We start from the raw sequence: 22010 nt of genomic DNA, 5'->3' as shown, positions 1-22010 counted from the left end.
CTCCTGGCTGAGGTGTATCCCCCAGTGCTGCAGCCAGCCGTGGTGGCAGCAGAGTGCCTGGTTGCCAGCAGCTATTCACTAGGTTCTGCACCAAGTAGCATGAAGGAAATGGCCAGGGCTTCAGCTGGGAGAGAATCCAAACATGGGCGTGACTGAGCTTCACAAAGCAGAAGGGTAGAGAATAAGGCAGAAACATGTTCACGGAACCCTGTAACATCATCATTAGGGCTGCTTGGTAAAACCAGCACAAGATTGGTCTAAAATGCTGACAGAGGACCTGTTTCCAGGGGACACTGGGGATCAGTGAGTTCAAAAGGGGCTATGCAAATTCATCACTAACCAGTGAAGGTGGATGCTGGGGAAGTCCAGAGAAACTGCCCTGACTCTTGTGCTCAGCCTCAAGTGGTGGCTGTAGGGGGTGCTCATCTCCTTAGAGTCCAATCTAAGATCTGGAATTCTAAATACTAATTATCCTGAAACATCTTAAAGCCCTCCCAGAGGAAAAGGACTACAGAGGAGAGGTGGGGGAGATGGGGGAAACACACCCAACTAAAAACCCCAACCAATAGACTAGAGGTAGTAACATGCAGGAGGGGAGGAGGAAGATGTATGAAGATCACCAGACCAGGACTGAATCTGTAAATCGCTGGGGAGCGCCCAGCAGAGCACCCTTGTCAGTGATGACCCTCTCCTGAAGGTGAGCAAGCAGCCCCTGGCCACTGCGTCATGGGGAGGGACACAAATCCCACAGGGCACCCTGCCGCCAGTATGGGGTCATGGGGGATGCCATGTAAAGAAGCAGATGTGGGGGAAAGTGCAGCCCAAATTGCGGGGAGATGGGCAGCACTGCCGTGTGTCCCAGTGTGCTCCTGTGAGCACAGGGAACGCTGGCGGCAATGGATTTTTGCCTGGCCTATGAAAGGCATTCTTTACCTTTTGGGGGCTTTTTTTTTGCATGAGATTAGGAGATTTGTAGCCTGAAATGTGTTTATTGACTCTGGGGAGGGAACATTTCTTTTTTCTTCACTTCTCTCAGCACCGGAGTTCTTGCTCAGCTTCCTTTAAACTGATGTTATTTCAAGAATATCTGCTATCTTGGAGACTCAAAGTTGCAGAATAATTAGATCATTTTATTATAGTGCTGTGTTGTATCTTCTGAATTCCCATGGAGTCAATCATTACCTTGCTGAAAACTGGTAAATTGCCTGTCCTTGCTCATCCTTTAGCCAGGGACAGGATGCTCTGTACAGTAGTTGTATTTCAGCACTATCCTAACCAGCAGACCGTTGTACTCTAAGGAGTCAGTGGCCCACATACCAGTTAATCTGGGAAGGTGTAGGCTACCCTACAGCACAGCTATGCCATGATGTGGCCTGGACGCAGTTTGGCTTTCTGGCCGTTCCTGTGCTACACCTATCCCCCCACCACAGAAAATATGTGACCAGCTAATTGTAACTAAGGAACCTGTAGGAGCTCCCTCTTGGCATGGGCAATTGCACCACCTGCGTGTTGTCTTTACCTGAAAACAAAGCCGCCTGTTCTCAGGTGAACATCCTCTGGCAGTAGGAGAGATGGACAGAATTATTTTCTTCTCAGAAGATCCTAAAAGAGCTCTGAAGACCAGAAAGCTGGGAAACCTCTTCATGTAGGACCTGCACCACGGGCTGTGCCCCAGCTGGAGATGTTGCACATCTCAGGGGTCACAGTGTCTGAAGGGAGGTATGCAAAGCAAGAAGCTAAACACACACAGACACACACCTCGTGCTTACACACCAATTCCACTTTATTCACTACAGCATGGTGATATATAGCACACAGATACAGGTCTGAGCTACGAAGCCAAACAGAAACCGCATCAACCACAGTGACTGTTTTCAGTCACTATATATTCCATTCTATAAGCAATCACTCCCCAGGTGGTTTTCTATCCTGACCTTGCACCCATGCACACAAACACTCCTTGGCTTGCTCAAGACCCAGGTGCACTATCAGCATTTCTTCTTTACTCATCCACACAGCAGGAACAGAACAGCTTGCAGTTCCCACGTTACCAGCCTCTTTTTCTTTCTTGTGTGAGCTCCAGTAAAGGGCTTGTTAACATCTTGGAGGGTCCTTGTGTCTTTTTTGCTGAGATTATAGGAATGTTAGTCCTGGGGCATAAGCAGGTTGTAACCAGGCCTTATACTGCAGGAAGGGCCTTATACTGCAGGAGTAAAGGCAAAGTTAAAGAAGAGCTTCCTCTTTTTTTGTTCTATATGTTTTTTGGCATTACTTGTCTGAAAAATATCCTCATCTAACCAAGCTGGATGTCTTTCCTACATGATACATATATATTTTCAAGGTAAAATCTTCAGATCTTCCTGAGTCAATATTTGTGAGTTCCTGTGTTATCTCTGGCTTGTACTTGATAACTTTGGCTCTAAACCAAAGGGCTGGACTAGATTGGTCAAACACTCAGACCATCAGCTGCCGACAGCCAAGGAAGCAGGGTGCAAACGCTTCCTCCATCTGTGCCAGTCCCTATCAGGCTCTTGCCATGTGTCCAGAGAAACTGTACACACACATGGAAAGCAAGAAGTATTTTAATTTTGAAAACAGACAAAATTAAATCCTCTCTCAAAGGGAAACGAATGAGAACAGAAAATGAGCTGAAGCAGTTTTGATGAATGTTGCTTTACAATGTGCAAAGAAATTACTTAAAAAAAAACCAAAACAGTCAAGATAGCAAGTGGATGGTAACAAATTGTTGAGATACTCCTGCTTTTCAGATGTAATGGTTGGACCTGATGATCTTAGATCTTTTCCAACTTAGTGGATTTTATGTTTCCATGCTATGTCCAAATGCTTTTTGGAGTTTCAGCTGTGGTCTGAAGTGAAGGAGTAAGTAAATGCTGTTTTACTTGGCTTGCAGACACCAGCTCCAGGGCATGTAGCTGTCAGTTGTGGGTTACTGTAACAGACTCCTCCAGGAATCAAAAGTGGCTGAGAAGGTAAGCAAAACTGATTAGAAACAAATACAGAGCTGCTTGTCCTACAAAGTGTGCAGCAGCACAGACACAGGGGACGTCATCTTGTCTTTTGAACCTGTTCTTTTGAGATGTAAAGCTCAAGACTAGGAAGGATCAGGCTTTTCCTGGCCCAGCTCAATGCATGTTGGATAGCCAGAGGGGAGAGGGGCACTGTCAGGCAGGCAGGCAGGCAGCTGTAGAGATATAATACTGGCCTTCATCTAGAAATCCAGAGGCAGAGAGCATGAGGAGGGGGAAACAAAGTGTAGGACTGTGGAACCACTATGGGCATCCTGAGATCGAGCTGCAGTCAAGCAGCCTCTCTGTAAAGGCAGCTACCAAGTCAGCTTGCAGCCAGGTTTGAATTCTGGGGTAACGGGTAGGTATTTATGCCGGGGCCAGACAGGAGGAAGTTAATGGGAATTAAGTTGCTGGCTCTTGTGAAGACAGCACGCAGCTACAGCACAAGGGCATGCAAGGCCCTGATGCACTGCAGCACCTGCATCCCACAGACCTTGTAACTGCATGGGTGTGTTTCTGACACGGGTTCCCCGAGGGGATTCATTTCTGTGGCTCATTTCAGTTTAACGCGGACGCGCGGCCTCACCGTTGTTTTCCCTTCCCTGGGGAAAGCAGACAACCCTGGGCGCTCGTTCTCGCCCCGCAAGGATCCTCCACGCCCCCTTCATTCCTTTACTAAGTTACTCAGAACGAAAACCAAGGTTGTCTGCCCCGCTCCCCCCGGTCCCTAACCGCAGCACGGGCGCCGAAAGAAACCTCCCTGTCACCAGGGAGGGCGGAAGTCCCGTGGCGACGGCAGGAGCTACCGTGCGCCGGCCGGGCACGCACCGACATCCCCCTCACACCGCGCGGGCTCCCGGCGCCGAGCCGCCCGTGCTCACAGCCCCAGGGACACTGAGGCCCGCCTTCCCGCCCAGCCGATGGCAGGGCCGCGATTGGCACCGCCCCCGGCGCCAGAGCCAATGGGAGCTGGGAGAGGGGAGGAGTGTCGGCGTCTATAGGCCGAGGAGGGGGCGGCAGTGAAGGTGACGGGGGCGGCCGGTGGCAGCATGGTGGTGGCGATCCGGGGGTGGCGGCGCCCGGCCGCAGAGCTGCTGCGGGTGAGGCGGCGGTGCGCGCCCTAGCCCTTCCCTTCCCTTCCCTTCTCCTTTTCTTTTCCTCCCTGCGCGGCCCCGGCCCCGCCAAGGTCACACTGCCTCTGCGGCGGGGAGGGCCGCGCCCCCACCACCTCACCCCTGCGGCGCGGCGGGAGAGAGGGCGAGAGCGAGGCCCCGGCCCGGGAGGGAGCGGAGCTCGGACCGGCTCCTGGCGCGGGGCCTCGGCCGGGGCAACGGTGTTGGCCGCGGCCTGCGGGCCTGGGTGGGCCGTGCCGCCGCAGAGCCGGCGGGTCGGTGAAGACGGCTCCCCACGCTTCAGCCCCGCGCCGGCACCGCGCTAAGCCGACGGGACCTTTAGCCGCGATTTTGAGAGTGGCTTTTTCCACTGCCTCACGACCGGCTGTCGCGACGGGGGCGCAGCCGCTGGGCAGGGCCCTCCCCCGGCTCTGCAGCCCGTTCCTTCGCAGCTCGGGGCCCTGGAGGGCCCCTGTATCCGCCTGTTACCCGGCGCAGCGGTGGGGATGTCAGAGGCCTTCAGCTGCCAGAGGCTTTCTCTAGCCGAGGCCAGGAGGGGAATCGGGTGGGCAGACACGCTGCCTTGTGGTGCCTGAGGCAGGGCCATCAGAATGGCGGCTGAGGTGCGGTGCTGGGTGCTCCTGCCCACGCCTGCCCTGGGACGCTGCTGGCTTCCCTGGCGGTGTCTTCCCTGGAGCGCCGGGCGTCCTGTCACTGTGCTAGGGAGAAAAGTGGCAGGGGATGCATCTGCGTTGTGCTGGATTGCACACGGATCTCCATATGCACTGCTGCAGGCTGTGTTCTACTACTGCTTGTAGAAGTGCCTGGGGCTGGTTTTTGTTTTAAAAGCCTGTAATTGACACAGAGCACGAGCACCACCAGCTAATGCCAGTTATGCTTAGAAGACTATTGTGTGGTCTGTCCAATTTACAGCAGAGGTGAACTTCAGCTGTTGCCCCGTAAGGACATGTTACTTTGCATTACCCTTGAAAGGGCTGTTATTAAAGGCCTGCAGGGACAGACTTCATTTTCAGGTAGAGGTTTAATTTAAAACTTCCTGCTGGTTATTACAACCTGAGCTGGGGAAGGGGAAAAATATAAATCCAAACCAAAACCAAAACCAAACAACTAATAGAAAAACAACGGGGGGGGGGGGGAAATCTGTCTTTTGTTGGTTGAAGGTTGTCAAATGAAGGGAGAAACAAACTAAATTCCCACATTGTGGATACAATGGCAGAAGGCATTCTTTGATTTATAAAACTGGTGGTGTTTTTGTGGTGTCCTGAAGTGGTTATTTCTATTAGTATTTATCTAACCATAATTCAGTAATGACCAGAAGTCTCCAGTGTACTGAAATGTTGCCTAAGGAAGTGGCTAACAAAGTGGTTTAAAGCAGTAATCGAAAGATCATTCTGTTAACATCTGTAACAATGCCTACAGATAGACATTTGTATCTTTACACTGCATATTTAGATAAATCTAGTAGCTGGTGAATTAGCCTGATAAGTTGATTTGTCTTTTTTCTTGGTTATGTTATCTTTTATTGCAGCATTCTGAGTTCATTATCCTCATTTTTGTTCATGAAACACCAGTGAAATGAAGCTGTAGATGCAAACTGCTACTGTTTAAAAAGCAGTGAAGTTAATGTTAGGAATGAATAAACCAAAGTCCAGAGAAGCAGACAGGGGGACTAGTAAACTTTTCCAAGACAGCACCACTCACTTCCTGGTTTAGACATACATTGTATGTGCATGTAACAGACTTGGCCAAAATGAATTGGGTTTTGTTTTTAAAGGAGTGCCTGTTTATTTTTCAGAGAGTTTTTTATCACAGATGTTACGGTAAAATAACGAGCCTTTTAAGAGAAGTGTTATGATTTTTTAGTTCAATATTTTTCCAGTGTTTTTTAGATATTATTTTTTTAAATAATGATTTCTATGAAAATGGTACATTACTGAAATGTCATGGCATTGCCTTTCTTGGTGTGAAATTCTGAGGACTTTCTACTTTTCAGGCTTTGAGGTACACAAGCCGTGGCTATGCATCACAACGTACTTTAAATGTAAGTGCAAAGCATCTGATGTACATTTTGACTGTTATAAATCACTGGTTTAAATTTGCTTCTTAATCAATGAAGTTTTTTTAAAAGTTATCACAAAAAAAATCCCTATTGAAAACAATGTAACTTGTGCCCAAGTCACACTTCAATGCAAAATCTGGAATAAAAGTCAGATTTCTTTTTTTATTATGGCTTGCTAATAGTTAGATAGTGTGGGACAACATTGGCTAAAGTGTGTCAGCTGACTGCTGTGTGATGCAACTATTTGCCTGTTCCTGGAAAACACAGCTGATGCCAGCTGACCCCTTTAGGTTATTTGAATGTTGTCCTGGAACTTGGTGGTACAATGTAAAAGATGAGGACAAGTATGTTACTATCACTGAAGTTAATCATGATGAAGAAGGGGTTACAGAAACAGGCAGCCCTTAGTTTACAACAGGTATAATTTGTCTCTTTATTTGCTTGTTTGATGCTTTTTGTAGAGTTTTTTTTTCTTGGCCTGTCTCTCTAAATAAAGAACTCGTGGTGAGATGCTGTAAAGCTTTGTGTCTAACTTCCACAGAAACCAGCACAGCTGGAGGTCTTCATTGCTACTTCTAAATAGCTGTCTGGAGCAGGCAGAGGTCAGAAATGTGTATCATCTTGATGCCAGTTCCTCATGCTGCTCTCACAGGGTTAGCAGGTGGACACGTTGATGTAGCAAAAAAGCGAAGAAGCAAATTAAGAATAAATCTGTTTTATGGGGCTACTAGGTATAGAGCTGAATGTCGTACCATGTCTTAAACTACTGCTTATGTGTTATGCTGGAATCTGGGCTTTTGGATATCTCCAAGGATGGAGACTCCACAACCTCCCTGGGCAACGTGTATTCAGTCACAGTGAAATGTTCATGGGAAAGCTCATGTGTGTCAGTCTGTGCCCATTGCTTCTGGTCCTGTCACTGGGCACCACTGAAAAGAGCCTGGCTCTGTTCCCTTTGCACCCTCCCTTCAGGTATCAATACATGTGGGTGAGGTGCCCCTGAGCTTTCTTTTCTGCAGGCTGAACAGTCCCAGCTCTCTCAACCTTTCCTTGTGTGATGGATGCTCCAGGCCCTCAGTCGTCTTAGTGGCACTTAAACTCTCTCTCTGTACTATTCCCAGGTCTCTCTTATACCCGGGAGCTGAGCACTGGACACAGTACTCAGGTGTAGCATCACCAGAGCTGAGTAGAGGGGAAGGATCACCCCCCTGGCCTGCTGGCAATGTAGTCCAGGATGCCGTTTGCCTGCTTTGCTGCATGGGCCCTTTGCTGCCTCATGGCCTTGTATGCATGTTGGTGGCAAGAGCTCATGGCTCATGTGTCCACCAGGACCCCAAATACCTTTTCTTCCAAACTGCTCTTTCCAGCTGGGCAATTCCCTTACATATATTGGTGCCCAGGGTTACTCCACACCAGTGCAGGACTTTGCTCCTTGACAAACTTCATGAGGTTCCTGTCAACCCATTTCTCCAGCCTGTTGAGTTCCCTGTGAATGGCAGCACAACCCCCTGGTGTATCAGCCACTTCTCCCAGTTTGGTATCACCAGCAAACACTGCCCATCGTTCAGATCACTGATGAAGATGTTGAACAGGGGTGGACCCAGGTTTGACCCATGGGGAACACCAGTAGTTACTGGCCTACAACCAGACTTTGTGCCATTGATCACCACCTCCTGGGCCCAGATGTTCAGCAAGCTTTCAGTCCACCTTACTGTCTGCATATCTAGCCTATGCTTCATTATCCTCTGTATGAGGATCTTCCAGGGGACAGTGTTAAAAGTTTCTGTAGTCTAGGCAGACAATGTCCACTGCTCTTCTCCCATCTACCAAGCCAGTCATTTCACTGCAGAAGAAGGTTATTGGGTTGTTTGAGCATGGCTTCCTCTTTGTGAATCCACACAGATGACTACCTTCTTGTTCATGTTCCTGGAAATGGTTTCCAGCATTAGTTGTTTCATCACCTTCCTGGGGATCAAGGTGAGGCTGACTGGCCTGTAGTTCCCTGGGTCCTCCTTCGTGCCCTTCTTGAAGGTAGCAGTAATGATTGCTTCTCTCCAGTCTTCAGGCACCTCCACAATTGCAGTCACCGTTCCAAGATTATTTAGAGTGACCTTACAAAGACATCAGCCAGCTCCCTCAGCACTTGTGGGTGCTGCTGAGCAGGGCCTGTGGATTTATCTATGTACAATTTGTTTAAGTATTCTTCTTAAGTATTCCCTGACCTGATCCTCTTCTTCCAAGGGTGCATGTTCCTTGCTCCAGCCTCTCCCTGGTCTGTGGGGCCTGGGATTCCTGAAGGCTGTACTTGCCAGGTAAAAAAGGCATTCAGTACCTCAGCCTTCTCCATGTCACCACGTCCCCTGCCCCACTCAGCAGCAGGCCCAACTTTTCCATAGATGCCCTTTTGCTTCCTTGATCCTTATGGAAGCACTTCTCATTGCCTTTGACATCTCTTGCTAGATTCAATTCCAGTTCAGCTTTTGCTTTCATAACTTTGTCCCTGCATGCTTGGACAGTGTCTGCCAGGTTTCCTGTCCCTGTTTCCACCTTCTGTGCTTACTTTTTGTGTGTGAGTTCTTGTCATCCATGCAGCCCTCTTGGCATTTTCACCTGACTTACTTTACCCCTCCAAAGCTTTTTGGAATGGACTGCTCTTGAGCTTGGAGGGGTAATCCTTGAACATGAACCAGCTTCTTTGCCCTCCCACCACTTTGCTCCAGAGCCTTTGAGACTTTTGCAGGCATGATCTCTCTGAAGCTGAATGCACTCCAGCTGTTCTGTCACACCAAGGACAAGACCCCACCCCATTGTCTTCTCGCCTGTCTTTCCTAAAAAGCCCATATCCTTGCATGCCAGCACTTCAGCCATGGGAGCCATACCACCACAGTTCCACGGTCCCAGTGTTGGAGTCCTGTAGCTGCACACTAGTCTCCTTATATTTATTTCCCTTGCTGCATGCATTAATAAAGATTTATTTTAGTTCTCTGAAATACTTGCAGGATAAAAAGGGAGTTGTGACATCAATGAAAGAGTAAAAGTTGATATAGTTAAAAAACACTGGTACGTATGTGCGTATGTGAGAGACACTGTGACTTCTGCTCCATTCTTCTCCTCTTAGGAGGTGGTGATAGCAAGTGCTGTAAGAACACCAGTTGGATCTTTCCAAGGATCTCTTTCATCACTGCCAGCCACTAAACTTGGTTCCATTGCAATTAAGGGAGCAATTGACAGAGCAGGTATATGTAAATGTTTTATTTTGTGGCAAACAAGAGCTCAAGTGGCTCCAAACAGTATCAGTGTGTCTTAAATTGCTTGGTAAACTGAAGGTCCTGTTTTTTTTTGATGCTGTGGCACTCTTAAGTCTTTATCCACAAATGATATTTAAGTAAACTGTTGGGCTTTGTTTCAGTCCGAATTAAGTGCTGCTTCTCAGAGCAGAATATTGCTTAGGGATATCTGTGCTAATCTAAATCTGAATAAAGATGCTGATTGTTTTTCTTGTGCGGTTTTTATGACACAACTAAGCTGATGCAGAGGCTACTTGCTGCTGAAACCAGCGGCCCTTCCTTTCCCTGCCCATTTTTTCCATGGGCACTTCTAGGACAGCCTTGTGAGTACATTGATGGATTCAAATTGGCAAAAAAGCCTTTTGGGGGGAAAGGAGGGCTAATTTTCTATACATTTGGCTCTTCCTGAAACAGCATATTACAGGAACTTGGACACCAGGGTTGTTGCAAGAAATGCAGTGGGAGAGCAGGCCTCTTGGCAGCTACCTGTGGCCTTGGCTTGCCCCTGTTAAACAAACAAACAAAACTGTTTCTTTACATGTAATTGTGGCAGGTAGAAAGTTTTCTGCCTTTAACCATGGAAATTGAGCTTCTCAGGTGACTAGTGAGACTTGGAATTGTTTGCTTTAGTTAGCTAACTGTAGCTTGTTCTGTAGGGTAACAAAGAAATTCTTTCCTGCAGGGTCACTAGTTCATCATGGCTCATGAACATGAGGGTAGTGTTTTGGGATGCACCTAAAAGGGGCCTGTGTATTGTTAATACACAGGTTGGACATGGCATGTTCCATCAGTCTTTTGTAGAAAACTTCAATGGGAGGGTTGGTAGTAGGGAGTTACATCTTCTCTGCAAAGAGTCCTGACTGGAAACAATTTTGTTTTATAGGTATCCCTGCAGAGGAAGTGAAAGAAGCGTATATGGGTAATGTCTTGCAGGCTGGACAAGGACAAGCTCCAGCAAGACAAGCAGTCTTGGGTGCAGGTATTCATTCTCTTGATACTGGGTTTAAAGGTTTTCTGTCTTTCTGTAGACAGTGTCCATTACTGAGCTGTGAGTTAAAGCAGAGTTGTGCCCAGACTTTTGCCAAAACGGCCTGTTTATACTTTTCAGTCTTTAATACTTCTTAGAGGCGGGGGTTGGGGTTTCAGGAGGAGGAATAGTTCTGGAATCGCTTTGCTGATATTCTTGTCTCTCTGATTCTTCACTTGCTTCCCCCTTCATCAGGAGTCTGTGTTGGAAGGGGAGAAACAGGATTCTTCAGGAAAGATAGTAACTAAGGGTGAGAGTAGGGGAATTGCCCTGGCAGGCTAAATAGTGCAAGCTGGACACCCTGGGCTTAGATAAAAATTGGTCCCACATGAAATATTGCTTGAACATCAGTAAGATATTAGTCTACCCGTTAAATAATACAGTTGTTTGTTTGTGCAATTTCTTTACTCAGGTCTGCCAATCTGCACTCCTACTACAACTGTCAATAAAGTCTGTGCTTCAGGAATGAAATCAATCATGATGGCAGCACAAAGCCTGATGTGTGGGAGTCAGGTAGGTGAATTCTAGTGCTGGATTATGGAAGAAACCCACACAACTGATGTTGTAGATCCTGTCTTACTAATGAGAGTGATCTTTGATTTGGGTCTGTCTTTTGTCTTAGGATAAGGAAGCTAATTAGCCAGGTTCTGTTTTGCTTATGCAAAACCTGAATTTTATAGACACTTAAATGTGTTTTGGTTTAAGGCAGAGAAAAAAGGAATAAAAAGAAGAAATATTAAAGTTAGGAACTTGTCAGGTGTATTTTTTGAGCTGAGCAGATAAAGTGGATTTTTTGAGGGGCTGGGAGATATTTACATGTTCTTCCTATTGCCCTTCTCCAAGCCCTTTCCCAACCCCTAAAACATAATTTTCAAGCTTTGTAGTTTGCAAAATTGAAGATATCTTTATAGATTTGTTTTTTGCTGAAGCACATTTAATCTTGACATTCAGACACTTCTAACACTTCAGTAATTTCAATATGCATATTAAAGCAATGTGTTTCCAATACATTAAAGATGTTTTAGGCTTTTTTTATTGTTTTAGAAGATGTGAAATCTATTGTTGCTGATTGAGCATTTTCACTGAAGAGGTTGATGGAAGAGAATTGCCTGTCTCTGTCAACTGTGTTCTAAGATGCTCAGTACGATGGGGAAAATAGTCTTACTTAATGGGACGATGGGAGAACACCTTGTTCAGCAAGCCACTAAATGCTGTGCAGCAAAGTGTGGGAGAAGTGTGAATGTGAAGAAAGACATTGCAGTTTTGTGTTTAATTCCATACTCAAAGCATCTTGGCAACATCTCCCCTTCCCTGAAGTGAAAGTATTGTCAGTTCAGTATGTATTTTTGGTTTATAAAGTAAGTGGTTTCTAAGTGAGAAATGTACTTACTTTTTGGTCTTTGTTGTTTAGAACAAAAGTATAGTATTTAAGTTTTCTTGTCCCTTCTGTGAAAATAACAGTATAGCTGAGGTAAGCACTCTGTGGAGAACGGCCCTTGTCCTGTGTCTGCTGCCATTGGTAGAAGTCTTGTCACTGAACTTTGAACCAAGCCAGCATGTCTATGTAAGCAGCTACACTTGTATTTAGTCATTTACATCCAATACCTTCATGACAGTTGCTGTGCATTTGGTTGGTTTGACAGATGCAGTCCATGAGCTCTGAGGAGAACTGGAGTTTTTTGCTGAGCTGATCATAGATGCTGTGCTGCAGTCTCAGCAAAAGCAGAGGCTTGGCTGGGGATTAGTGTCTTAGAGCTATAAATTACAGGGGTGATTTCGTATTTGTTTGTCTTTCCTGGCTGTGGACTGTAAGGTATCTGTGGTAAAAAAGTCAGTGATGGTTCCCATTGGCTTGAGTTAGCGTGCATCATCATACAAACAACTGTAATTTCTGTCTCCAAGTCTTTCAATTTATGTAATTGAAATGCCAGGGACTCTCATTCCTTTGGTCTGTTGCTGCCTTTCCAGTTTGTCTCTAGCATTCTTTCTTTTCTTTATTACTTCATGTCACTATTCCTGGATCTAGTTTATAATTTATTTTGAACGAATTTTGGTCCCTGCTATACAAAAAGATGTGGACAGGCTGGAGAGGGCCCAGTAGAAGGGCCACAGAGATGATCAAAGGATTGGGAAGCTGTATGGGGGAAGGCTGACAAATGAGTTTGTTTAGCCTGGAGAAAAGAAAGCTCAGTGGATACCTTATCACCATTTCCCAGTATGTAAAGGGTGGCTACAGAGATGACGGAGGCTTCCCTTTTTACAAAGAATCATAGAATCACAGAATGGTTTGGGTAGGAAAGGACCTTAAGATCATCTGGTTCCCCCCCCCCCCCCCCCGCCATGGGCAGGACACCTTACACTAGACCATGTCACCCAAGGCTCTGTCCAACCTGGCCTTGAACACTGCCACTTCTTTGGGCAACCCGTTCCAGTGCCTCACCACCCTTACAGCAAAGAACTTCTTCCTTATATCCAATCTAAACTTCCCCCATTGAAGTTTTAACCCATTACCCCTTGTCCTATCACTACAGTCCCTAATGAATAGTCCCTCTCTGGTCCTTGTAGGCCCCCTTCAGATACCAGAAGGCTGCTATGAGGTCTCCACACAGCTCCTCTTCTCCAAGCTGAACAGCCCCAATCTTCTCAGCCTGTCTTCACAGGGGAGGTGCTCCACAAGACAAAAATCCAGTTGTTCTGCCAGGGTGGGTTAACTGTCTTCAGCTGTTGTTCCTGCTGTTTCTTTTTAAATGCATGAAGATTCTTTTCCCCTTTCTCTAAGATTCCTCAGAAATATAAATAATCCATTTTTAAGTTTTTGCTAATATTTGTCTCTACAAGAAGTTACGGAGAGCACACTGCATTATTGTTAATTTAAACTTGTTTCCTTTGAGCAGGATGTGATGGTTGCTGGTGGAATGGAGAGCATGTCTAATGTTCCCTATACAATGAGCAGAGGATCAACGCCTTATGGAGGAGTAAAGCTGGAAGACCTGATAGTAAAAGATGGGCTGACAGATGCTTATAACCATATCCATATGGTAAATATTCCTGTACACTACTGAAGACCTGGTGCAGCTTTAAAGAGCTTGCTTATGATCATTATGAAACTGCTTTATTTAGCCAACCTAGAAATGAGGAATAACTTCATCAGAGAAGGAAAAAGTCTTCCATTTGCAGGCTTCCTGTAAGAATTGTAATGGAGGGATAGACAGAAGACACTGTGTGTTAATATTCATTTGTCCCTGATTGAAGTCTGAATAGCCTAGAGCAGGGATTAAAACAAAAATAGTCTGCAACTGATATATTGCTGTTGCTCTGTCTTTGGGAGACAGCAGTCAAGTTACTTGGTGTCTTTGAGGGTACGTATTTGGTACAGTTCAGGAGGCTGTCCTATTTTTTCCCCTCCCGCAATGTACGTATATCTTCTGTTGGAAGGTTTGAGTTGGCTGATAAGCTTATTCATCACATGGCAGCAACTGCAAGTTCAGGCTGGGTTTGGAAAACAACTGATATGAAGGTAGTGAAGAACAAGCACAAAGGAAGAACAGTTTGAAAAGAGAATGACTACTTTCAGTTTATGAGTATTTCTGACCTTTGCCTATAGTAATTCACAACTGTGGGACATTACTGACTGCTTTGTTAGTGTTTTTGCTGGTGTACAGGAAAACATCTTGGAGAATATTCTGCTGTGATCCATACATTTCATAGAACCATAGAATAGTTAGGGTTGGAAAGGACCTTAAGATCATCTAGTTCCAGCCCCCCCTGCCATGGGCAGGTACACCTCACACTAAACCATGTCACCCAAGGCTCTGCCCAACCTGGTCTTGAACACCGCCAGGGATGGAGCATTCACAACCTCCCTGAGCAACCTATTCCAGTGCCTCACCACCCTCACAGTAAAGAACTTCCTCCTTATATCCAATCTAAACTTCTCCTGTTTAAGTTTTAACCCATTACCCCTTGTCCTATCACTGCAGTCCCTAATGAAGAGTCCCTCTCCAGTCCTTGTAGGCCCCCTTCAGATACTGGAAGGCTGCTATGAGGTCTCCATGCAGCCTTCTCTTCTCCAGGCTGAACAGCCCCAACTTTCTCAGCCTGTCTTCATACGGGAGGTGCTCCAGTCCCCTGATCATCCTCGTGGCCCTTCTCTGGACTTGTTCCAACAGTTCCATGTCCTTTTTATATTGAGGACACCAGAACTGCACACAATAGTCCAGGTGAGGTCTCATGAGAGCAGAATAGAGGGGCAGGATCACCTCCTTTGACCTGCTGGTCATGCTGCTTTTGATGCAGACCAGGATACGGTTGGCTTTCTGGGCTGGGAGTGCACACTGAAGCCTGCTCATGTTCATTTTCTCATTGACCAACACCCCCAAGTCCTTCTCCACAGGGCTGCTCTGAATCTCTTCTCTGCCCAACCTGGAGCTGTGCCTGGGATTGCTCTGACTCAGGTGTAGGACCTTGCACTTGTCATGGTTAAACTTCATGAGGTTGGCATCAGCCCACCTCACAAGTGTGTCAAGGTCCCTCTGGATGGCATTCCTTCCCTCCAGCATATCAACCGAACCACACAGCTTGGTGTCATCAGCAAACTTGCTGAGGGCGCACTCAATCCCACTGTCCATGTCAGCGACAAAGATGTTGAACAAGACCGGTCCCAACACCGATCCCTGAGGGACACCACTCGTTACTGGTCTCCAGCCGGACGTTGAACCAATGACCACAACTCTGTGTGCAGCCATCCAGCCAGTTCTTTATCCACCGAGTGGTACATGCATCAAATAGATGTCTCTCCAATTTAGAGACAAGGATGTCGTGTGAGACAGTGTTGAACGCTTTGCTCAAGTCCAGGTAGATGACATCAACTGCTCTACCCCTGTCCATCTGTTCTTTAGCCCTATCATAGAAGGCCACCAAATTTGATACAGGCCTCACTGCTTCTATGTGGGATTGTATTTGTTTTGCATTATAGGGTACTCTGGCTGGACTGTTGGTTGAAATCCATTCCTGCGTTTCAGCTAGAATAGGTTTTGATTGTGAGGATTTCTATAGGTATGTAGGTAGTGGCTTTGCTAGCTCCTGTATGGGGGGAGAGACTCTAGGAGTTGGTTTTAATACACAGAGTTTTAACAGACTGGGGCAATACTTCAGAACCTTTTGTCTTTATAGCAGTTGCAGGTTGCTCAGAACACCTTAACAGTCTGTGTGATAATATCCAGGAAGGCCCACCCAATGGCTGACTCTAAGAACTGACTCTGGTCTGTGCTTTGGCAATAGACTAAGCTGCTGGTGCCACAGAGGCTTAAAGTTCTTGAATAACTGCATAGAAGTGAACCTGCTTGTTTGAGGAATGTGTATTAAAAGGTTTTTTCTCGATTCATTGAGTTTTCTACAGAAATTAAAGATGAAACCTTTAAAACCTGTTAAAGAACAAATCCTTCAGGTTGACTGAGTGCCTTTCGGTTTTTGTCACCACGTATTTAGGCAGTATTGGTGATGAATAATGATTGTAAATTATCATTGTGCTTGACCTGCACATAAGATTGTTTCATTCTACTTGCTTCATTCCAGTTAGTTGCCAAAAGGTATATACATTTATTTGTACAGTTTTTAGAGTATGAGACCCTGAAGGCTGATCAAGCCCTGTGTGCTGAGCTGTTCTCTTAACCTTTGGAATAGGCAAGCTAGTAATGGAACGAAAACACCAGTAAGATGATGTGAGCCTCTGAAGCTGTCAGCCCCACACACTTTACAACTTACTTTGCATGCAGTTTTTTAATTTAAAAAAAATGGGATGGTTCCTTCATGGAACCCAATTTAATAATCTGGATCCAGAAAGCATTTCCTTAATCTGAAGATTGTGTTCCAAACTCAAAAGTTACTGTTTGATTATGACTATAAATTAGAAGTGGACACCAGATATTAGTCCCATTCAGTTCTGGAAATCTGCTGTTTGAGTTTTTTCAGTTACATTTTTACTTCCCATCTCCAGAAACACCAAACCTAACGTGCCTGTTTTTTTTCCAAGGGCAACTGTGCTGAGAACACTGCAAAGAAGTTCACCATTTCACGTGAGGAACAGGACTCTTACGCCATAGGCTCTTACACCAAAAGCAAAACCGCCTGGGATTCAGGAATACTGAAAAATGAAATTGTTCCTGTCACTGTTTCAAAGAAAGGTACCATAGGAAGGTGTGATAGATGAATTGTGTCTCTCATCAAAGGCTGTAACTTTGTTTTCAGTGCAAAGTGTGGTGTTTAGATATGCGGATCCCAGGAACACTGATTTTGGATTAGCTAAGAGTTCTGTTATGCAGACATTCTGGTGAGCTGCAGGCAGTGTCATCTGGTTTTGGTTTCTTTAATGTTCTTTAGTGTTACGTGCCGTATCTTCTTCCTCTTTTATATGGGTGGAACACTGGCTATTGAGCATAGCTAATACGGCTTGAGGACATCTGTGGTTTAATTTCCATTGTAATTACCATAAAGATGTGTTCCTTGTCCCTTTCATTCAGCCATTGGGAATTATAAATGGATTTGCTATGAATAAATAGGATTAAGGACTGATATTTTTTCTTTCAGTTTTTGACATGCATTTTTACATGTGTTTATGTTTTTTTTTAACTGAAATAGGTTGTTTAAATAAGGCAGCATTTAATCGAAGTACTATGTTGGAATGTCTTAATAATGGATTGTTCTATGAAATACTAAACCAAATCTGAATTTCAGGAAAACCAGACACAGAAGTAAATGAAGATGAAGAATACAAACGTGTTGATTTCAGCAAAGTTCCAAAGCTGAAAGCTGTTTTCCAAAAAGAAAATGGTAAATATGGTTAAACTGCTTAATTCCTTACTGAGTGCAAGGATTCTTTTTTTACAGTCCACAAGAGTCCAGTCCACAGAGCTTGAATGCTGAACAGTAAGTAGTCCATTAGCCTTCAAATATCTGAGATAACCAGCTGATGCTTCACCACAGCATCACTTAGTTTGGATTAAAAGGTGGTCCAAGAACTTAAACCAGTGACAACCTCTGTTTTGGACATTCACTGTAACATGACTGGAACAGATTGGTTTCTATGTAGCTATTGCCTTCCCCTCTACCAGATGTAAGCCCTTGTTTCCCTGGCAGGTGGAGTGCCTGTATAGAGTTCATAGAATGGTTTGTGTTAGAAGGGACCTTAAAGCTCATCCAGTTCCAACGCCCTGCCACAGGCAGGGACACCTTCCACTAGACCAGAAGTTTCTTTCAAATGGTAGCTCCAAGCCCCTGTGTTCAACCTGGCCTTGAACACTGCCAGGGATGGGGCAGCCACAGCTTCTCTGGGCAACCTGTGACAGGGCCTCACCACCCTCATAGTAAAGAATTTCTTCCTAATTATCTAATCTAAAACTACCCTTGTTCAGATTAAAGCTATTCCCCCTTGTCCTGTCACTACAGGCCTTTGTGAAAGTCCTCTCCAGATTATCTTGTAGGCCTTTTTAGATACTGGAAGACTGTTACAAATTCTCTCCGGAGCCTTTTCTTCAGGCTAACCAGGCCCAAGTCTCTCAGCCTGTCTCTATAGGAGAAGTGCTGCAGCCCTCAGAGCATCTTCACGGCCCTTCTCTGGACCAGTACCAGTTGCCTGGTACTTCCCTGGATCTGTATGCAATCAATCTTTCTGGCCAAATCAAACTTGCCACTTGTTCACAACCATTTTTGAGTTAATTCAGTGTTAATGGCAGTAATGCAGCTGACACGGAAGGGATGATCCACACCACCACCCACAAATAGATGTAATTTACTTGTTTAATCAATTTCAAAAAAAAACCAAACTAAACAACACTCATTTTTAGTAAACTCAGTGCAACAGGTATCACCATATTGTCAAGACCTTGTATTTAAGGGCCTAAGGTTACAAAAGCTGTTAACAAAATGTATGTAAGTTGTATTTCGCTCTCTCCTCAGTTTAAACATTGCTTTACCTGTTCAGGAACTGTTACAGCTGCCAATGCCAGTACTCTGAATGATGGAGCAGCTGCTTTGGTGCTGATGACTACAGAGGCAGCAAAGAGACTGAGTGTCAAACCACTGGCACGGATAGTAGGTAAGAGGTAACTTTTCCTGTCTTTGAGTACAGTCCTGGAAACAACTCCCATAGTTTACTGTCTGACTGGGAGTCCTGCTCAGGTGGTTACCTGATGTCCCTGCAACAGAACAGGTGAGCCCTTGGGCACGATGGCCACATCTTCTCGGGACAGCCCTGGCAATCTCAATTGTTGCGCCAGCAGCTGTTGACCATAAACAGAATTTTCTATATGGAATAACATTAAAAATCTGCACACATTATTATGTGGCTCACTTAAGGCACTAAACTTCAGCTGTATCTATTTTTGGGACCATTCTGTTCAGAATTTTTCTTAGCTGGGTTTGCTGCTTGCACAAGTAAAAATCATGTGTGGTAAAAACCAAAGGTTTTGAAACAGCTTTTGCCATTTTCCCAGCTTTTGCAGATGCTGCTGTTGATCCTATTGACTTCCCCATTGCGCCTGCATATGCAGTTCCCAAGGTAGGAATAAAACTGAGGGGTTTCTGAAACCCAGCAGACTTCCTTAGCACTGATCATTGGCTCATCCCTCAGTGGATCTTCCTCTAATTAGGACTGAAATTATTACAACATAAATACACAGAACACCTTTTTCAGAGGTTCATTTTATCACTCCCTACAGCTACCACAAAGTGTGTTGTAGGGAGGTGGGGGTTGGTCTTTTCTCCCAAGTGACAAGTGATAGGAGAGGAGGAAATGGCCTCAAGCTGCACCAGGGGAGGTTTAAACTGGATATTAGAAAAAAATTCTTCCCCAAAGGGTGACCAAGCGTTGGAACAGGCTGCCCAGGGCAGTGGTGGAATCACCGTCCCTGGAAGTGTTCACAAACGGTGTAGATGAGGCCCTCAGTGACATGAGTTAGTGGTGGACTTGGCAGTCCTTGGGTAACGGCTGGATTCGATCTTAAAGGTCTTTTCCAGGTACTCTGGATTCTATGATTCTCTCATTGATTGGCTGATTCTTGATTCTATGGTTCTGTGATTGTTTTATAGTGCTTTCACCAACCTTGGGCTTATTTCATACTTCTGAAGCTTTGCAGCTACTATGGCTAAATAGACAAAATGAACAGCCAAGTTCAAAAAGGAACTGAAGGCAAGTGTGTGGTCTGAGGCAACACTGCACCAGTTTAGATGCACTTTCTGTACCAGTGGTCTTGGTGTGTGTGTGATGAAAACATATTCTTAACATAAGGTACTCCCCACTTCTTTTGTGAAAGCTCAGGTTTGTGCTTCAGTCTCCCAGTTTTGCTTTTTCCCATCTGGCAAAGAAAGAGGTTGCAAAATGTGAACTTGAATCAGACTATGGACAGCCTGAGTCACCCACTTCAAAACTGACCTAGTTACTTCTGTAATTATCTTCCCAATCTTCTAATCAGAGTAATTATTTCTGTTGTTATTTCTAGATTCTGAGTGAGACAGGCCTGAAAAAGGAAGATATTGCAATGTGGGAAATCAACGAAGCATTCAGTGTTGTGGTACTGGCCAATATTAAAATGCTGGGTATTGATCCACAAAAAGTAAACATGAATGGAGGTGCTGTCTCTCTTGGACATCCTATAGGGTAAGCAGAGGAGCATTGTTTTTACACACAGAGGTACTGTTTTCTAGCCATACTGCTGACACACCTTCATTTTCAAGTGTAATGGAAGCAGGAAGGGAAACAGAAATCAGCTGTCAAGTATGTAGTGACTTAACTCAGGCACTGCGTTTCAGAGTACCTTGAAAAGAACAGAAGCCCATTTTTTTCTTCACCATTAGTTATCACCTACTTTTACAAGGAGCTTGCTTGTTACCACAGCTGTGTGGGTTTAGGAAGTATTAAAACCAAATCACCATTAACATGACAGAATAAACCATCAAGTAGATAATCAAATTTACAGGTAAACTTGTGAAAATAGTGAAGGATATGGGTACAGGGACTTGTATTTTTCCTACCTGAGCAAAGTGAAATTCCAGGTCTTGCCAAAGCATTTTTTGGCAGTGCTCCAAGCACCTGGGGCAGCAGATGGGGTGGTCTGGGGGATGTTGGTGGGTCATTTGAGGTTGCATCCTCTGGTTAGAGGAGTCACATCACCTGTTGTGTCCTCAGCAGTTGTAACTTACTTATGACTTGACTTTATCCCATTAGTTCTCCCTAAGAGTGATCATGCTCCACTGTCACGGCCTGTAAGGAAACCTCTAACTAAATATAGGTATGAAGTAACTGTGTTATACATCAGGAACAAGCAGGAGTACTTCATGGTTCATAAAATGCTCTGGCCACAACCTAATCCCGCAAGACATAATGACATCTCTGCAATATCAGCTTCTGAGAGAGGAATATGGTTTTGGGTTTTTTTTGTCTTAAAAGCTAATCTTGTCAGTCTAATGACACAATTTAAATATCTGATTTTACACATTAGGGGGATCAAAGTAGGACACTGCAGTGTATCGAGCGAGTAAGAAACTGATGTTAATCATTACTATTGTTTGGTTTCTGTGGTACATTGATGGCCGTCTTTGAAAGAGCCTTGCTACCTGTAGAGCTACTTGATAGCATAAGGTGGTTTCCTTTTCCAGAAGAAACTTTAGATAAACCAGAGTTTTTGTTTGTGTGTTTGTAACAATCTTTCTGGTACAGCTTGAGAAAAATAACCTCTATTGCATCTGAATGGAGGTGAAAGGGGTTTTCTGTATTTTTTCCCCTCCAGTGCATCACTTCTATGTTCTGCCAACTGTCCTGCAGAAGTCAAATTAAGAATTTCCTTTAAATTAAGCTATATGCATTTTTTTTCTTTTATTTAGAATGTCTGGAGCCAGAATCGTTGTTCACATGGCCCATGCATTGAAACAAGGACAATATGGCCTTGCAGGAATTTGCAATGGTGGAGGAGGTGCTTCTGCAATTCTGATACAGAAGCTGTAGGCACAACCAGTGCCAAAAACAAAGCTGTAAATGCTCTCGGATCAAAGCATGAATGGTACCTGTTACATCTTATTCATAAATGAGTGGATGAATTCCATAACTGCTACTCTAAAATTTCTTAAGCTATCATTCATACAGACAAGTGAGCTTTTACACTGAGTTAAAGTAGTAAGTTTTTATACAGTCAAAAAAATGTCCAATTATGTTAATGGCTTGAGACCTGACAATAAAGAATGTTTGTTAACTGTGGCTCCCTGTCACTGATGTATGGTTTCTCAAGTGCCACTGAAAAGGAATGCTCTTGGTAACTCAGTTTGTGCTGTTACTGCTTTTTTGCAGTTTTGTTGCTTGATTTTCTTAACTACTGAGTGATTCTCATGGAAAAAGTAACTTTACTCAAGGGTTGGGTTTCTACTGCTATGTACCTTGAAGCCAAGTCAAAGAGCCCTACTGTAACACTTGCTGCCCTGGGGGCAGCA

The 22010-nt window shown here is 44.9% G+C and overlaps 1 protein-coding gene across 1 annotated transcript; it reads left to right on the top strand.

The window, feature by feature from the left end:
* Positions 1 to 4004: 4004 nt before the first annotated feature.
* On the top strand, positions 4005 to 21780 carry ACAT1 (acetyl-CoA acetyltransferase 1). The gene is made up of 12 exons (XM_062615317.1): positions 4005 to 4129; positions 6156 to 6203; positions 9340 to 9457; positions 10392 to 10487; positions 10948 to 11048; positions 13430 to 13573; positions 16567 to 16717; positions 17268 to 17363; positions 18514 to 18627; positions 19025 to 19089; positions 20030 to 20187; positions 21411 to 21780. The coding sequence occupies exons 1-12, from the start codon at positions 4079 to 4081 to the stop codon at positions 21529 to 21531; spliced, it is 1263 nt and encodes a 420-aa protein (XP_062471301.1). The 5' UTR covers positions 4005 to 4078; the 3' UTR covers positions 21532 to 21780.
* Positions 21781 to 22010: the final 230 nt, after the last annotated feature.

Source organism: Pezoporus occidentalis, unplaced genomic scaffold (genome assembly GCF_034315485.1).
Source record: "Pezoporus occidentalis ecotype Australia unplaced genomic scaffold, CSIRO_AGI_Poc_V1 ctg18, whole genome shotgun sequence".
In the NCBI taxonomy this organism is placed as follows: domain Eukaryota; kingdom Metazoa; phylum Chordata; class Aves; order Psittaciformes; family Psittacidae; genus Pezoporus; species Pezoporus occidentalis.
The sequence above is the reverse complement of the archived record's forward strand: the minus strand, read 5'-3'. Positions and strand labels throughout refer to the sequence as shown.

Coding starts and splice junctions, on each gene's coding strand:
- ACAT1 (XM_062615317.1), top strand. CDS start 4,079: ATGGTGGTGGCGATCCGGGGGTGGCGGCGCCCGGCCGCAGAGCTGCTG. Junction 9,458..10,391: donor GGGAGCAATTGACAGAGCAG/GTATATGTAAAT, acceptor TTTGTTTTATAG/GTATCCCTGCAGAGGAAGTG. Junction 10,488..10,947: donor ACAAGCAGTCTTGGGTGCAG/GTATTCATTCTC, acceptor TTCTTTACTCAG/GTCTGCCAATCTGCACTCCT.